The 16,481-nt window shown below is 34.4% G+C and overlaps 1 protein-coding gene across 3 annotated transcripts; it reads left to right on the top strand.

Moving 5' to 3' along the window:
• Positions 1 to 4,131: 4,131 nt before the first annotated feature.
• LOC132625220 (protein MRG1) lies at positions 4,132 to 16,481 on the top strand. Of its 3 annotated transcripts, none has more exons than XM_060340059.1 (11): positions 4,132 to 4,412; positions 5,689 to 5,742; positions 5,927 to 5,940; positions 7,009 to 7,154; positions 7,594 to 7,629; positions 12,330 to 12,370; positions 12,758 to 12,862; positions 13,657 to 13,736; positions 14,620 to 14,789; positions 15,087 to 15,171; positions 16,004 to 16,481. In XM_060340059.1, exons 1-11 carry the CDS (start codon positions 4,269 to 4,271, stop codon positions 16,092 to 16,094), a joined length of 966 nt encoding a protein of 321 aa, XP_060196042.1. In that variant the 5' UTR covers positions 4,132 to 4,268; the 3' UTR covers positions 16,095 to 16,481. The 3 variants fall into 3 exon arrangements, with proteins under 3 accessions (XP_060196042.1, XP_060196041.1, XP_060196043.1); XM_060340058.1 differs by having other exon boundaries at positions 4,134 to 4,412; positions 12,755 to 12,862; XM_060340060.1 differs by lacking the exon at positions 5,927 to 5,940 and having other exon boundaries at positions 4,226 to 4,412; positions 12,755 to 12,862.

Raw genomic sequence — 16,481 nt, forward strand, 5'->3', positions numbered from 1 at the left:
GAAGGGAAATTTTAGTACAAAAAGGAAAAAAAAAAAACCAACCTAACAAATTCATGATCAATTGCAGGTAAAGGATCACTTCCTGTTTGGAAAGCTACTCAGGTAATTGGAATTGAGTGTAATTACACAGTTTGATCTGTTTGTTTGACCAAGTAATTAACAATTAGGTGGAATTGAGTGTAATTGAGAAAGAGTGTAATTACACTCTCCAATTCTCGGGGGTGGGGGTTGAGAATCGAGTGTAACTATAACTTGTAATTACAGGGTTACTTTTTAGTTTATTTCTTTTTTGTTTATTTTTAATTTTATTTTTAATTTTATTTTTATTTCTATCATCTCAATTTCTTTTTTATTTCTATTATTTTAATTTATTTTTAATTTTTAATTAGTTTTATTTTTTAAAATGTATTTTTCTTTTTATATTATTTAATTTTCATTTCCTTTCTTTTCAATCCCAACCTACAATTGCTCGTATTTTTTATTTTATTTTATTTATTTAGCATGACCGTGTTATTATTCTAATTTTTGAAACTACACCTCTTAATATTGAAAAGAATGAGTCATTAACAAATTTGACATATAACGAGTGACGTTATTAAAGTAGAATTTCGTTGTGAATGAGGTTAGAGACTTATATTTTCCCTTTATTTTAAATTATTTACTTAAGTTACATTGGAACTTACTTATGTAATGTTAGAATTTGACATAAGAGTATTATGTTAAACTTTTTCTTTTGGATTTTGAATTTATGTTATATTTTGAATTTTAATTTATTTGCTTCCACATTGCATGTTGTTTATTTTTCACTTATATTTGATGGATTTTTTGTGTCAAACATTTTAATAGTGTTATGACATTATATTTATAAATATGATTTTTTGTCAAACATCCAATCCATGAAGTTCTCACAAAAAAAGTCTTCTTTTAAGTTTTATAATTAATTAAAATTAAATACTATTAATTTGAAAAATATATATCAATTATTTTTTACAATATTAGTTACAAATATATGATTATTAATTAATATATTTTCAAGAAACAATGTGTTATTAAATAACTAATTTAATATCATTTATAAAGGCAAATATTTTTTAAATATTAATTTTAAATTTTTTATGATTAAATTTTATTTTTAAATTAAACTAACTGTGTAATTACACTTGTGTAACCAAACGACATGCTTGTAATTACACTGTAATTACGCTATGACAATCAAACAAATCGTTGTAATTACACAGTACTACTGTGTAATTAATAGGTTATGTAATTACTACCCTAGTAATTACACCAATTCCAATTATCCGGTGGCTTTCCAAACAGGCCCCTATGGTCATTGAATGAGGAAAAAAGATAAAATCTTTCGGGCACCATAAAGCTATCGAATTCAAAACCTAACAAAAATCCTAAAAAGAGCAGCAATATCTCTTTGGTGGATGAATTTTTTGTACAATTTGGCGGATGAGGTGTAATTTGATAAGAAATCTACAAATAATAATAATAATAATAATAGAAATATCAATGATTAAAGTTTATTAATGCCCCCACACGGATACCAACAAATCAACTTACATAAATACTTAGACGGTAAAATTAAAATGCAGCGGATAAAATGATCCCATTAAAGTCAAAGTTCAGTTGGTGTTATTACATGAAACACACAAAATGGTAATTAACAACAACCTTTAACATATTAACAATAACACCAATTTTTTTTTTAATTTTAACAAAAATAATATTTTTTTAACAAATTAACAATAAATAAAAAAAAAGGATGATTTGGTTTTTGACTTTACCTTGTTCATAAAGCAATCATATTATTTGACAGGTTTTTAAAAGAAACCAAACCTAAAACTTCTATTTATTGTCTCCTTGAATAAATAGAATTACCTTCAAAGAGTATGAAACCCATTCCAAATGAATTACTCCCCGTGCGTGAGCTGTACATCTCTTTATGGACATTTCATAATTGAAACTATAAGAAACGTTTTCTATATTAAAAAAAAATAAAAAATCCAAACCCATTCTTAAGGACTCCTACGACAATTTGTTTAGTTTTAAGGCAGCTTTTTTTTCCCGTCAAAATAAGAAAAAAATTATACAGATCTTATTTGGCCAAAAATAAGAGCAGGTTTTATTGTAGTTTTTATTTTGAAAGAAAAAATATATTATTAGTGTAGATTATTACATAATAATTTAAGAAAAATAGTAATTGTCTATTGTAGAGACTTTTAATGAAGGGAAAAAAGTTCAATCAACATTTCTAAGACCCTTCGTGCTTTTAATATAGTACTAGTCTCTATGAATGTGCCTTGCACGATATCCTCTGCCAATCATAACAAATTTTAGGTAATATTATTTGAAATTACATACTATTATTTGTTTTATGAGGTACAAAAATATTACTTAATTGTATCCACTTAATACATTTCATTAAAATATTGTTTTTGGTATATATCCTTTATGCTTTTACCTATGTGGAAAGATATGTTAAAACTAAAATAATCCAACATTAGGAATTGGGTTAGTGACCACGTAATGTATTTATTTTCATTACATACTGAAAATCATTACTAAGAAAAATTAAAAGAATATGAATAACTACAATTTTAAGAAAGAAAGATATAATTCTAGACCTAATTATAAATGCAAGAAACATACCATCGTAATAGCGTCTTCTTGCGGAGCCATGGTGTTAACTTTTGTCATTCTGACCATAGTATTTCTCTTCTGCATTCTGCAACAACACCAAAAAAATAAAATAGACACTTACCTATGCGAATTAATTAAGTAAAACATATGTTTCCTTAATGAGGAGTAAACCCTATTGACATCACAAGAGAAATCATCTACCCTCAGTTATGTGCTTCCTTTCGTAAACCCATTTTTCGGTTAATATACTGTATGCATAGCAAAGTTTTTAGTATTAATTAGCCACTGAAATGTCTGGTAATATTTTTGCATAATATCAGTTATGTGCTTGCCTTGTGAATTTTGAAAGAATCAATTTTTGATTAAAAGGGTGTAGAAGTTGTTATATAAGTTTAGGACTTGATCAATGAGTAGGATATAATATCTCAAATAACCGAAAAGTTGAAACTTAATTAGGATTTGAAGTACTCCGTGATTTGCGCTACAAAAGTTGTAAATATACAAGTTTATCCAACATATAACTATAGTTGAAGTATCCATACACGTGGCCAGTGACTCTCTTGCTCAAGGAATGAAAATTTTGGATACTAATATTTAGAGGAAATACAATAACCAGACTAACAAATCAAAATTCAAATTTTTGAGAGAGAATTCATGTGATTAAGGAAATTATGATGCTTGTAGAAAAATAAACCAATAATACCTAAAACATGAGTACCTTCAAGTAAAGAATTGTTGCAAATCTTTCTAATTACTCTCACGTTCTTCATTCTAGAATATGACGACTATTGTTTATTTACGCCATAGTCTGAATTCTGAAAGTCAAAAAATTGAACCACAAAAATCATAATTGTGATAGCAGGTGCATATATGTAGCTTGTTCAAAGCAAATACCTTCCATAAATGAAAATATGTGCCTCTTTAAGGTTTTCCTTTCCTTATAGAATTTAGTATAGCCACTTTAAAACTTCACCATTAGTAGGAGACTAATTCTAAAATAGCTAAAAGGTTGGAAGTTGATTAAACTTACAAGTTCACAAATTCACATTAGAAACGTTTTAATATTACAATTTTATCCAGTATAAAATTATTTTATTAAGATATGATTTAGTTTTAAAGGGTATAAAAATTGTTCAATATTTGAAAAGCATTTTAGTCAACCAACATTTATATTCATGCTTTTAAAATAATATAGATATAGATACAGATAGATTATCCGAAGCCAATAATAAAGAAAGATAATTTATAGTTACTACACTAGTACTTCCTCTGGTCTATTTTATTTGTCATTTTTTTATGCGCTTCTTAAGAAAATATTAACACAAAGGGTAATTTCATTAAATTATTTTTATTTATTATTTGATCTCAATTTTAATACTATTTTCTTTTTCATCACATTAGCTTCTCTCCACGTCAATTAAGGGTAAAGATAAAAGCTACTCGTACTACTAGTGGAATTATATACAAATTATGTATGTGAAATTACAAGTATCTTAAAGAGTCACGCGCACAAGCACACACAGATCGAGTCGTCCCTAATTTTGAAAGGCGATAAAGGAGTGGGAAATAAATCCGTCAGAGACGCACGCACACGGGCAAATTAAAGCGGAGGAGGAGAAATGGTTAGTTCCACCAAAGAGAAAAACGTGTCTTCTTCTTGTAGCGGCAAGAGCGAAAACTCGTCGGGTGACTCAAAACCTAGTCTCTACTTTGAAGCCGAAAAGGTTCTCGCCTATCATGGCCCTCGCATCTACGAAGCCAAGGCACGTTTCTTCTTTTCCTTCTACACACAAATTCAACGATTATGCCTTTTATCCCACGTATCTTCTTTCGGATTTGCTGTGTTTATCCAAATTGACTGAAACAAAAACCGTAGGTTGTTTCATGTCTACCAAGCAAATGCACGTTTATTTACTTGTTTTTTTTTCTTCTTCTTCTTTTACACTGAAATCGCTAATTTAGTTTAGAAACGCTGTAATTTGTAGCCGGATTTGACGGTTATGCCTTTTATTGCCACGTATGTTCTTTTGGTTTTGATTGTCGGTAACGAAAAACGTAGGTTGTTTCGTTTCTTCTCTGATTTTATGTTTGATAATTGGTTGAGATTTTACTACAACAACATATCCAGTGTAATCCCACTTGTGGGGTCCAGGGAGGGTAGGATGTACGCAAATCTTACCCCTACCTTGAGGAGGTTGAGAGGCGCTTTCCAAAAGACTCCCGGCTCAAGTAAAGCATTTCAAAGCAGGATTGAGAAGGAAAATACACTAGTGAAGCATTTATATATTCATATATATATATATATACACACTGATTCTGTAATTTTTCTTAATCCATGCAACTTTGGGTGATCTGAGTATAGGAACTGGAACTGAATTTTGGAAAATCTACTTCAGCTTTTGACCTATTCCCTGCTAATCATGTTTAAATGTAAGGAGAATGCAACTCTAGACAAGATATGGTTCTTATGCAGTGGACTGCTACTTCATCTCTTATAGTTATGTGGACTAAACGCACATCACAGGTTCGAACCCTACGCAGACAAAGCCCTGGTATTTAAGTGAAGGGTAGAGGGGCAAGCCGATTATGTACCGAGTTTCGAACTGTACACCACTAGCCATCGGAAATTTCTCAATTATAAAAAAGGTTATTGAAATTGCATATTAGTGAATATTTAATTTGATTTGTTGGGATTAGTTTTGTCTTCGTTGTATACTGGATCATTGAATTACAAACTTTACAAGTGTTGTTGGTAAGTTTTGTATTTTCACTAAAGCTCGCACTTTACTTTGAGAATGCGTGCACTTTGCTTCTTGCTTATAGCTCTCAAACTTGGTTACGCTTTTGACTTTTGAAAATACTATTTGTGTATAAGTTACATTTATTACAAGAGAAAGTTCCATCTTCTCTACATGGAAAATAATCATGATGACACAATGCTTGCCTTCTACTATTTTTAGCAACCCGTTTAAATTATGTTACTTAATGCTTGCTACAAGTTTTTTGCGCCAATGTGATCCTTGCTTTTCTACTGTGAAGGTCCAAAGAGCAGAGCTACGAAAGAACGAATGGAGATACTTTGTTCATTACCTTGTAAGTTTAATTTTCATCTTCTTTCACCTTATGATTTATCTATGACAAATAGATTTGGACTTTCTTTAGTTAAAAGATGTGAAAAAACTTGTAGTGTAGCCTTACATTTTTAGCTTGTTTAAATTCCTTCAATATTCTTAACGACATTGAGAAATAATACTCCTTTATTTATTTTACATTGCAGGGCTGGAACAAAAAGTAAGTTTATGAAGTTCTTGTAGAAACTTTTGAATTCAAGAGTATTAATTAAATAGAAATTCACATCAGGATTGAAAGGTTGACCAAGTGTGATTTTGTTCGTTGAATATGCTGCCTTAATGTTTTTTGGTTGAATATCCTGCTCCACAGGAGCTAGGCCTTGCGCAAGAGACCTGAATATAATTTGATGCTAACTTTTTGATTATGGTGCTTATCTTACAAATCAAATGTAAAATGATGTGCTGCTCTGGATGTAAAGTGCAATTGTGATTGCATGATTTTGATTTGCAAAGCATCAGGTAGCACAATGAATTTGGTCTTTGTCTGTTAATAGTGAAGTTCTATATCTATCATTTCAACTAAATGCTCCTTTTGTTTCAAATTGCATGTTTTATCTTTCCTTTTTAATCTGTTGGATAGAATGTCCATTTTCCGTAAATGGGAATTACTCAAAGATTTAATACTTTGCATGGGATCTACCTTTACTCTTATCCATAAGCACTTTCTCTATGTTATTCTACCAAACGTTTGCTCAATATTTGAAATTATCCTATCTCCGCATATAAATTCAAACCATGATTTTCAAATAGAAAAGGACGGATAATAAGTTTTCTCAACTTTTTTTGTCGTGTAGCAAGGATTTATGGAATAAACATTCACAATTTCATTGTACTCCCTCTATCCTATCTTATTTTACATGGCACTCTTACACTTTTGATAGTTAAGCTCTTTGGACTACGAGTTTTTCAAATATGTTTTAATTAAAAAAATTCATTTACAGTAGTTAATGTTTCTAACTGCTTAAATTTCTTCCAAAAACTAAGCAATTGATGGCTAAATTTGTACACCGAAAGTAGATTCTATGAACTTGATACTCCAGACCCAGAATTCTTTTTGGCCACAGGAATAAAAGCTATATTACATAGCTGTGTATGTCAGGTTCTGCATCAAAATGTGGAGCTAGTTATTTGTTTAATTGACACTGAATTTTGGAGGTTGTTAGTTGAATATTTGTTAATTGTTGGTGTATTCTGCAAAACTGATTACTGAAACAATGTCTTGCAACAGTTGGGACGAATGGGTAGGTGCTGACCGCTTGATGAAGCTCACGGAAGACAACGTCTTGAAGCAGCAGGCCCTGGACAAGAAGCAGGGCATGGAAAAAAGTACTAAATCTGGACGTTCAGCGCAGGCAAAACCAAAAAGCTCAGCTGGTGCGTTTTCGCTAGGTCCATGTTAGAATGTAGACTGTATAGGACCATTTTTGGTAGACTGTATAGGACCATTTTAGAAGTCAAACTCTATTTGGAGAATTAGCTGATTGGAAAACAATAATTGGTAGAACTAAATTCCAAAAGATTAGTTTCTTAAAGATGTTTGTTATGTGCCTCAGTAAAAGTATGGAAATGCCACCAAAGTTAAGGTTGTAGATCATATATAACTTAAGAAAAATGCATGAACTCTTTTTGTTGTTCTAACTTATGTTTTCAATTTCAAAAGTTCTCTTGGCTTATCTAATAGTGAACATTAATTCCAAACCAAATGCCTTCTGGTTATGTGTATCGTCTGAAGGAAGGGATCACGTAACTGAGTGGAGGGTTAGGTCTTGGGATTGAATGTCATTGTTGTTTCTGACTTACTTTTCATTTGCAGATGTTAAACTGGATAAAGAAGACACTAAGAGCAATGGTATGGTATCTTATGATTTTGATCCTTATTCTTTTCTTTGACGTTTTAGTGATTTGCTTTGAGTTAATTTATGCTGGATTGTAATAATAAGGTCAAAAGGTAAGCATGCCCACTGTCCTCCACATAAGTAAAGCAGGTTGGTCTGAAGATGTAAAATCCATTATTTCTTGGATAAGGATTTTTTTTCTGATTTTCAGATGCTCCCTTTTTACTTCTGTTTTTAAGGCAAGTTCGTAGATGCATCTTCATTTTCTGGAAAATCTACCTCCAAACTCCTTCGTGGTTCTCCTTCTTGCCTTTCTTCTTCTTCTTCTTGGATACTGCAGCGTAGAAAGGAAGCATCGAGCTTTTAAAAGTTTATTGGTCCTGAGTTCTATCAGAGCCTTGTAGAACTAAAATGTAGTTAAAGACTATGTTGCTCGGACTCGCGTGCGGGTACCTAATACGGGTGCGGATCTAGAGGTTGGATTCTTCATCACATAAATTTCAAGATTTGGGGGTATGGATTCGACCGCAGATACGAGGTCTGGGATATGGCCAATAAATGCATATTCGACACACACACACACACACACACATATATATATATATATATATATATATATATATATATATATATATATATATATATATATATATATCGATTAATTAAAGTTATTGAACTAAAACTAACAAAAATTTGATTCCTGATAAACACCTAATGTTTAATTCATGAGATATCTCGCGTAATGTTAAAACACCCAGTGTAATCCCACAAAGTGGGGTCTGGAGAGGGTGGTCCTGAGTTCTATCAGAGCCTTGTAGAACTAAAATGTAGTTAAAGACTATGTTGCTCGGACTCGCGTGCGGGTACCTAATACGGGTGCGGATCTAGAGGTTGGATTCTTCATCACATAAATTTCAAGATTTGGGGGTATGGATTCGACCGCAGATACGGGGTCTAGGATATGGCCAATAAATGTATATTCGACACACACACACACACACACATATATATATCGATTAATTAAAGTTATTGAACTAAAACTAACAAAAATTTGATTCTTGATAAACACCTAATATTTAATTCATGAGATATCTCGCGTAATGTTAAAACACCCAGTGTAATCCCACAAAGTGGGGTCTGGAGAGGGTAAGATGTACGCAGACCTTACCCCTACCTTTGTGGGTTGGGGAGGCTGTTTCCGTTACACTCAGCTCGAAAGAAAAGAAAGAATTTGAAGCAAGGTAGCAAGTAAGATTATGACAGCACAATAACAAGATACAAGGCAAATGAGACAACAAATAATACTATACTTTGAAGAAAAGAAACTACACTGTTACTAGCTAGATACTTCTAATAGGGAGGGCCCTCGATTATCTACTAACCTTCTAGCCTAATCCTCGACCTCTACACCTTTCTATCTAGGGTCATGTCCTCAGTGAGTTGAGGCTGTGCCATATCCTGTCTAATCACCTCCCCTAGTTCTTTTTCAGCCTATCTCAACCCTTCCTAACTCCTGTCTAGTTCTTTTTCAGCCTATCTCTACCCTTCCTAACTCCTGTTATAGCCAACCTCTCACACCTTCTTACGAGTGCATCCACGCACTTCCTCTTCACATGTCCAAACCATCTCAGTTTCGCTTCCCTTATCTTCTCTGCCATGGGAGCCACTTTCACCTTGCCCTGTATAACGTCATCCCTTATCATATCTCTCCTAGTATGCCCACACATCCATGTAAGCACTTCCACCTTGCCCTCTATAACTTCATTCATCTTCTAAATGTGGGCGTTCTTGACTGGCCAGCATTTTGCCCCACACAACAATGTCGGTTGAACAACCACTATATGGAATTTACCTTTAAGCCTCGGCGACACTTTCTTATCGCACAGTACCCCCGGATGCGAGCCTTCATTTCATCCACCCTGCCCCAATACGATGTGCGACATCCTCATCAATCTCCCCGTCTCCTTAAATTATGGACCCAAAATTCCACCTCCGCCTTATGTGCCACGTCACTGAACTTGCACTCCAGGTACTCTGTTTTTATCATGCTTAACCTAAAACCTTTATATAATGTATGTATATTGACAGAATAGGGGGCTTGGTAAATTTGCTCTTCTATTGTTGTAAAACATCATTATTTGTCCTCATCTTTGAAAACCATCTTTGATATAGATGTGTGTGATACTATATGTCTTTTTTTCTCAAACCGTGTAGGCTTATTTCTAAACGTGGTGTGTTTTCGTTTTTGGTGTTGCTATGCGTTGTTTTTTTTAAAGTAGGGTAGATATATCAAAAAAATTAACCCAAAAATTAAACCAAATACCCAATCAATCTATACTTCTCGATCATAGGTCTAGTCAAATCATCCACAGTAAGTTGTCCAAGTCCGATTTGGATTCCATACCCACACCCACGCCCATGTCCGGTCGACACGGAGGTGACAGGGATTTTGAAGAGTGCGCGCAACATAGGTTAAAGATATATTGCCATATAACAAAATCTTTTGGAAAAAAAAATAATTGCTCATCCATATGGGAAAGAAGCTGAATATAAAGCATTATCTAATGAAAAATGGGAAATAATCGAATGCTTTTGTTTTGAACTTAGACAAGCAAGGAAATCCCAGATTTACGTGGGAGGAATAATTGCTTTCCTTTTCTCTAATTATTCCAATTTCGACTGAGTTGGTACTTTGATAATGGGACATGGTCGCCTTAAAGCTCTCTCAGGTATCGTAACCACTCAATGTTGTGTGTGGGTCTGATTTGCGGTTTCTTTCAATCAAATTTACAATCTAAATATTTGGAGCGTGAATTTATTGGAAATTAGGACTTAATATATAAAATTAGCATTCAAAGGGGTGTACTGACGAATCAGGTATCCTAGACGTCAGCCCTAATTTCTTTAGAACAATTATCATTGCGTGTTCCTTTTTTTTTTACTTTCTTTTATAGTTTTAAAATTAATGTTTTAGACAGTAGTCTTCCTGCATATACTGGAAATCTTATCCCAAACCTAGTTATGATGTATTTTTTGACCTAAGTAATATACTTTATTGATGATCTTCTGATGCATTATACATTTAGGGAATGCACATTTTTCTCACGAAAGATTAATCTCATGTTTAAGCCGCCTAGATCAAATGTTTGATACAAGTATAAGAAACCAGTGTTAGCTAGTACGAGTAGTATTTCAATTTGTCTGGCAAATCAATTAGAACACTGTGGTAATTACATTTATGAGGATATCAAATGAAGCATGTCTGATGGATGCCATGATAAGACACAGTTTCAGTTTGATGTGACTGGGAAGACGTGATGCTTGTACTAGGATGTTAAGGAAAGGAAGAAAAATAAGAAAAGGAGGAAAATCAAAAGGATTGCCAAGAAGCAAGATGTGATTGCGGGGAAGTAATGATTGGCTTTGGTTATCACAAAGGCCTTACCTTAAATCTTCAATAGTTGAGTGTACTCAGGGAAAGTGGAGACTCATCTTTCTGTTTGTAATTTGTAAATTAATCGGGGTTCATAAAACACAAAGATTAGGGAAGAAAAGTGGTCATTACTAGAATCTCTCGCCTTCGCTTTCTGCTTTTGATAGACTTGCTCGCACATATTTCTTTGTTCTACCATTGAGAAGGGAGAGCTCACCCTCCAAAGTTCTGAAATGAATAGGAATAGTTAATTTTGTAGTCAGTGCTAGGGATTTTATTGTGGCATGGCAAGCTTCTTTCTTTTAATGTGGTCTAAGAAATGTAGATTATGATTGCTATTGACTTCTGTGATTGCTAGCATTGACTCATTAAACAACAAACAACAATATACCCAGTGTGCTCCCACAAGTGGTGTCTGGGGAGGGTGGGGGTGTACGCAGACCTTACCTCTACCTTTGAGGGGTAAAAAGGCTGTTTCCGATAGACCCTCGGCTCAAGAAAGCATTTTTCAAAAATAAGTTTGAAAATACAAGAGTAAAAAAAGCTATGATGAAAATAGTGAAGAAATAACAAGTATTGACAGCACAAATGATAAAGATACTAAAGTAAAAGAACCAATAGTAGTAATAAAATGGAAGGGGTAAGCTAATGATAAGAGTATTTCTAATAATAATGGTAAGGAAAAGAGGGAGCAGAAAGTCTGCTCTAAACTAGCATGTACTCATTATCTAGTATAAACTTTGGTATTAAAGGTCTAATTGAGGTGAAAACTTTTGGATATTTAACTGATGGGAGCTGTATATTGGCAGTATATAAACATTAGTGTAACTCGGTCACAGTGTCCGGTTCCATTCAAATTGTTATCCTCTGATGACAACTTATAGAAAAGATTTTGGGTTATTAGATCTTGTTCAATGTTATGAGTATTTGATGACTGTGAGTCCCCCTCAAAATTCTCACTGTTGTGGGTATCATCCTTGTGGAGTGGATATGATCGTTAGGAATACATTCAAGATGGGTAGGTGAAATTCATATAACTGACACTATTCTCCTTAACTTTCCTATTGGCATTTGTCTCCTATGGACACTGTAGAATATTGTAGATGAAATAGCCTTGAGTTGGTCAAGGTGACGACTTTGTTCTAGTCATATCATGCTACGCTGGAATACACCTAATTTATCTTAGGACCAAATTAGACAGATATATTCTGTCAAGTCTTTTAGTTTCTTCTAGTGATCTGCTTATAAGATACTTATCTCTAAATTGAACTTTTGTTGCAGTTCCAAAAGGGAAAAAGCGCAAAGCTGACTCAGGCACTGAGGTTTGCTTAATTTTGGACTCTATGACACAATGCTTTTTTTTTCTTTTCTCCTTATGGTTATCGTTGACACTTATCTTGTGGAGAGAGGCCCAACATTGCTTCCATATAAAATTGTTGGTCTAAATCGAAATGTAGAGTATTTACTTATCGCATAATACTCATTTATTTAGTCATCGTAAGCTGTGTGATTTAGGCACTGCTATCCCGTACCTCTCTCATCGCTCTTCTTTTGCCTGTGAAGATAATTTTATTAAAAACTTTCTCATCCATTATTTTCCATCTTGGGGAGGTTTCTTCTTGTCGATTATGTGCTGGATTAGCTTTTAGATAATCATAGTTTAGTGCTTGAAGATATTGATTCGTAATTTGGTCATTTGATGGCAGAAGGGCAATGTATCTGCAGAGAAAGTTGTGAAGATTCAGATTCAGATTCCATCTACTTTGAAGAAGCAACTGGTTGATGATTGGGAGTTCATCACGCAGCAGAATAAGGTAAATGTATGTAGATAATGGCTAGGTTTATCCGTCTTATTTTCTGTTGATAAGCTTATTAACAGTTGAAGACACAAGTGACAACACCAACTACGCTTCAGTCCCAAATAAGTGACAATGAGAAGTATTCATTGAGAAGTTCTCTGTTGATCAATAGGCTGTTTGTTTCTGCAGCTGACGGAAAACTCGTTTGCAAAAAAAACTTGCACGAGACCTCTATTGCAACTGGAACTACTCAGGGCACAAAAAACACCTTGGATTGCTCTGTTTTGAGTTCTAGTGTTTTGTGGGGATGGACTCCTATGATTTTTGCCTTTTTATCAAGTAATATAGCTCCAATCATACTATTAAGGTTGATTAGCGGGAGCCGTGCTCCAACAAGACCCAAGTCTCCAACAAGACCCGAGTCTAGTATTGTACACATTGTGGATGCTATTAAAGTGTTTTCTTGTGTTAGCTGTGTTGGAGCATAGGTGAGAGCCATGGAAAATGGGGAGCCCATAATAGAGCAATCAACTAGAAGTAGAATTGCTGTCTCATCTTAACTTGAAACCCAAAAATAAAAATAAAGGCACAGACAAATAGATATGGCGATGCCTTTGATTTTGAGATCTTTGCCGATTGACTAGACTGAGTTCCTCCCTGCTAATCTGAACCGGATTCGTTGGGATTAGAATACTGGATAATATGACACTGACTGTCCACCTACACATCTGTATTCTTCATTTTATTCTGACTATGTTAGTTCTTAATAACATAGCCAGTGATGAAGTCTGATGTGTTCTTCTTAACAGCTGGTGAAGCTCCCACGATCTCTTACTGTGGATGATATATTGACTAAGTACCTTGAATACCGATCCAAAAAGGACGGGATGTAAGTGCTCTGCCCTTTTCTTTTCATGTAAGGGTGAATTTATTGCTGAGGTTATGCATCTTTGTTTCATTCTTCCATCCCTGCCATTCTTCTATGGGGGATCCTGGCGTCATGTAATCTGCATGGTCAATGTTGGAATATATTGGTTCTTTCAAAATCTTTTTTTTTTAATGATTATGGTGTTTGGGCCAGCTTGCGCGCACCTTGACGAACTCTACCGATACCTGCTACCTTCTACCGGCACAAATATCGGGTAACTCTTTCCACCAAGGCTTGGGCAGATGGGAAGAAATCACCTAGTGTTCTTTTGTCTCCACTTGATTTGAATCTAAGACCTCATGGTTCTTTTCCACTTCATTGATCACTAGTCCACATCCTTCGGTTATTGGTTCTTTCAAACCTCAACTTTTAACTCTGTAAAATAAGCTCATGCATGCTTAAGGACCTATAGTCTAGTCTATTAAACTGTCGATTCACTAAATTATGCTTACTAGATGTCAAATTAGTAGTTGATTTATTGCTAAATGTTGAGGATATTCCAACTTAGAAAGTAAATTACACATGAATTGCTTCTTATGAGATTCATACTCACAACCAGTTAGCTTCAACTCCTATGTGTCTGCATTAAGTCATTGGTGATTACTCCAGTTTCAGAATAGACGTAATTTCCCTTCTTGTTGACTAATATTTGCAAAAGTATATAATATCAAAGACCAACACTATTTGCAGATGTATATCATCTCTGCTGGTCACAAGTACCTTTGCATGAGCAGTGGATGCAAACACAATGTATTTAGTATGTCATAAAAATGACTTTAGAGGTGTAGTTCATTTAATAAAAATGTCTTCCAATACCTGTCTTCCAAATGTTTTATCCGCGCAGGATGGCTGATTCAGTTGGGGAGATACTGAATGGAATTCGATGCTATTTTGACAAAGCACTGCCTGTTATTTTATTGTACAAGAAGGAGCGCCAACAGTATCATGAAGCAGTTCCAGATAAAGTCTCTCCATCTAGTGTATATGGCGCTGAACATCTCTTGCGTCTTTTTGGTATGAAGAAGTACTAAATGTTCATGTTGTTTGAATTAACCCCAAGATAAGATAGAGAATATGAACCTTAGAAAATATCATGCGGCATAGGATTAAGCATAATATCCATCATTTGTTTGTTTGCACATTTGTATATCTTTACTTAGGCAAAAGATTCTTTTTACAAGACTGTGAAGCATCCTCTAGGTCTCAATTCACCCAAATATGTTCAGCAATGTTTTACATGTGTTTACGTGAATTTGAAATATATATCATGCCAATACAAGTCTTACCTTAAATTGTTTGCTGATGTTGCAGTGAAATTGCCTGAGGTACTTGCATATGTAAAAATTGAAGACGAGACATTGGTTTGCTTGCAGCAGAAATTGCTAGACTTTCTCAAGTATATGCTCTTTTCCTCTACTTCTGGACTAATGGTTTTATTATTATTTTTGTTATATGTTTCGGAAATTTGTTATGATTGAATTGCTGCCTAGTAAACAGCCCACAAGCTGAAGTGGTCACTACGGGGGCTGTTTAAGGAGGGTCTAATTAGATAATTGCTGCATTGGCCTTACCTAGTCCTTTTTGACTACTGGTCTAATCACATTTATTCTCTTCTAGAAAGCACCAGAAGGTTCGCTAGCTTACGATGGATTCCCTATTTTAACTTCCCTGACAATTTTCAAGAAAGACATCTTAAGCATTGAGAATATTTAATAATATTCTTCTTCTTTAACTTCTGAATATTAGGCTAGCACGGCAATTCACTGCAACTTTTAACCACTGTGGTGACGTGCCTGAAAAAGTTGCATAAGATTTAAATGAACAGAAGAAGGGTGTGTTAGTTTATCTTATTTTAAAGGGCAGTCCAGTACACAAAGAATCCTGCGTTCACGCAGAGCCCAGGAAAGAGCCGCCCCCCAATGGGGTGCTTTAGTTAACCTTACCGAAAAGAGAGAGAGAGGGGGGGGGGGGGGGGGTTCATTTTACGTACCTTATTAAAAGAAAAAAATAAAAGAGAAGGGTGTTTTAGTATTGTAACTGATGAAAAGTGAAAAGGAATATGAGATATTCATATGGCTTCTGCCTTCTGTAAGTTACAGAATTCCATTGTAATTTTTTTTTTCTGGCAGAGATCCGGTGCTTTCAGGATGAGTTGGACTCAGGAACACTTATTATGTTGATGTATTATTTTGTGAATGAGCCTTTACTTTGTGCGTGCGTGGTTGCAGGTTTTTGCAGAAAAACCAGGGTACGTTCTTCCTGTCTGCTTATGATGGTCCTAAAGCCTCTATAGGAAGCTGTAAGGACAAAGAGAGTTGATCAGTCTACCAATTTAGCCATTGCCAGAATGAGTCGCATCAGAAGCATTGTTAGTATTTCTTGAACATAATGCTTACAGGCGATGGCCGGCAATTATAGGCAAACTGTTTGTTGTTGTGCGTGGTGGTCTGTAACAGTAGAACCATTCATTTTCAAGTTATATAATAGTCAGGTGATAACTTTAGAGAGGAGAGTCCTCCTTGTAACTATAGTTTATTGGTTGTTAAATTGTATGCACCTGTAGAGTTGAGTGCCATAAAAACTGTAGATGATCGCTTGTAGTTCGGTTACAATTTGTAGCAGCCAATGTACCATTTAGCTTTACCATAGCGTAGGTACAGGAAGTGTTTTATTGTTTTTTATATTGGAGTTTTAACTTGACATTAA

The sequence above is a fragment of the Lycium barbarum genome, chromosome 12, assembly GCF_019175385.1.
Source record: "Lycium barbarum isolate Lr01 chromosome 12, ASM1917538v2, whole genome shotgun sequence".
In the NCBI taxonomy this organism is placed as follows: Eukaryota; Viridiplantae; Streptophyta; class Magnoliopsida; order Solanales; family Solanaceae; genus Lycium; species Lycium barbarum.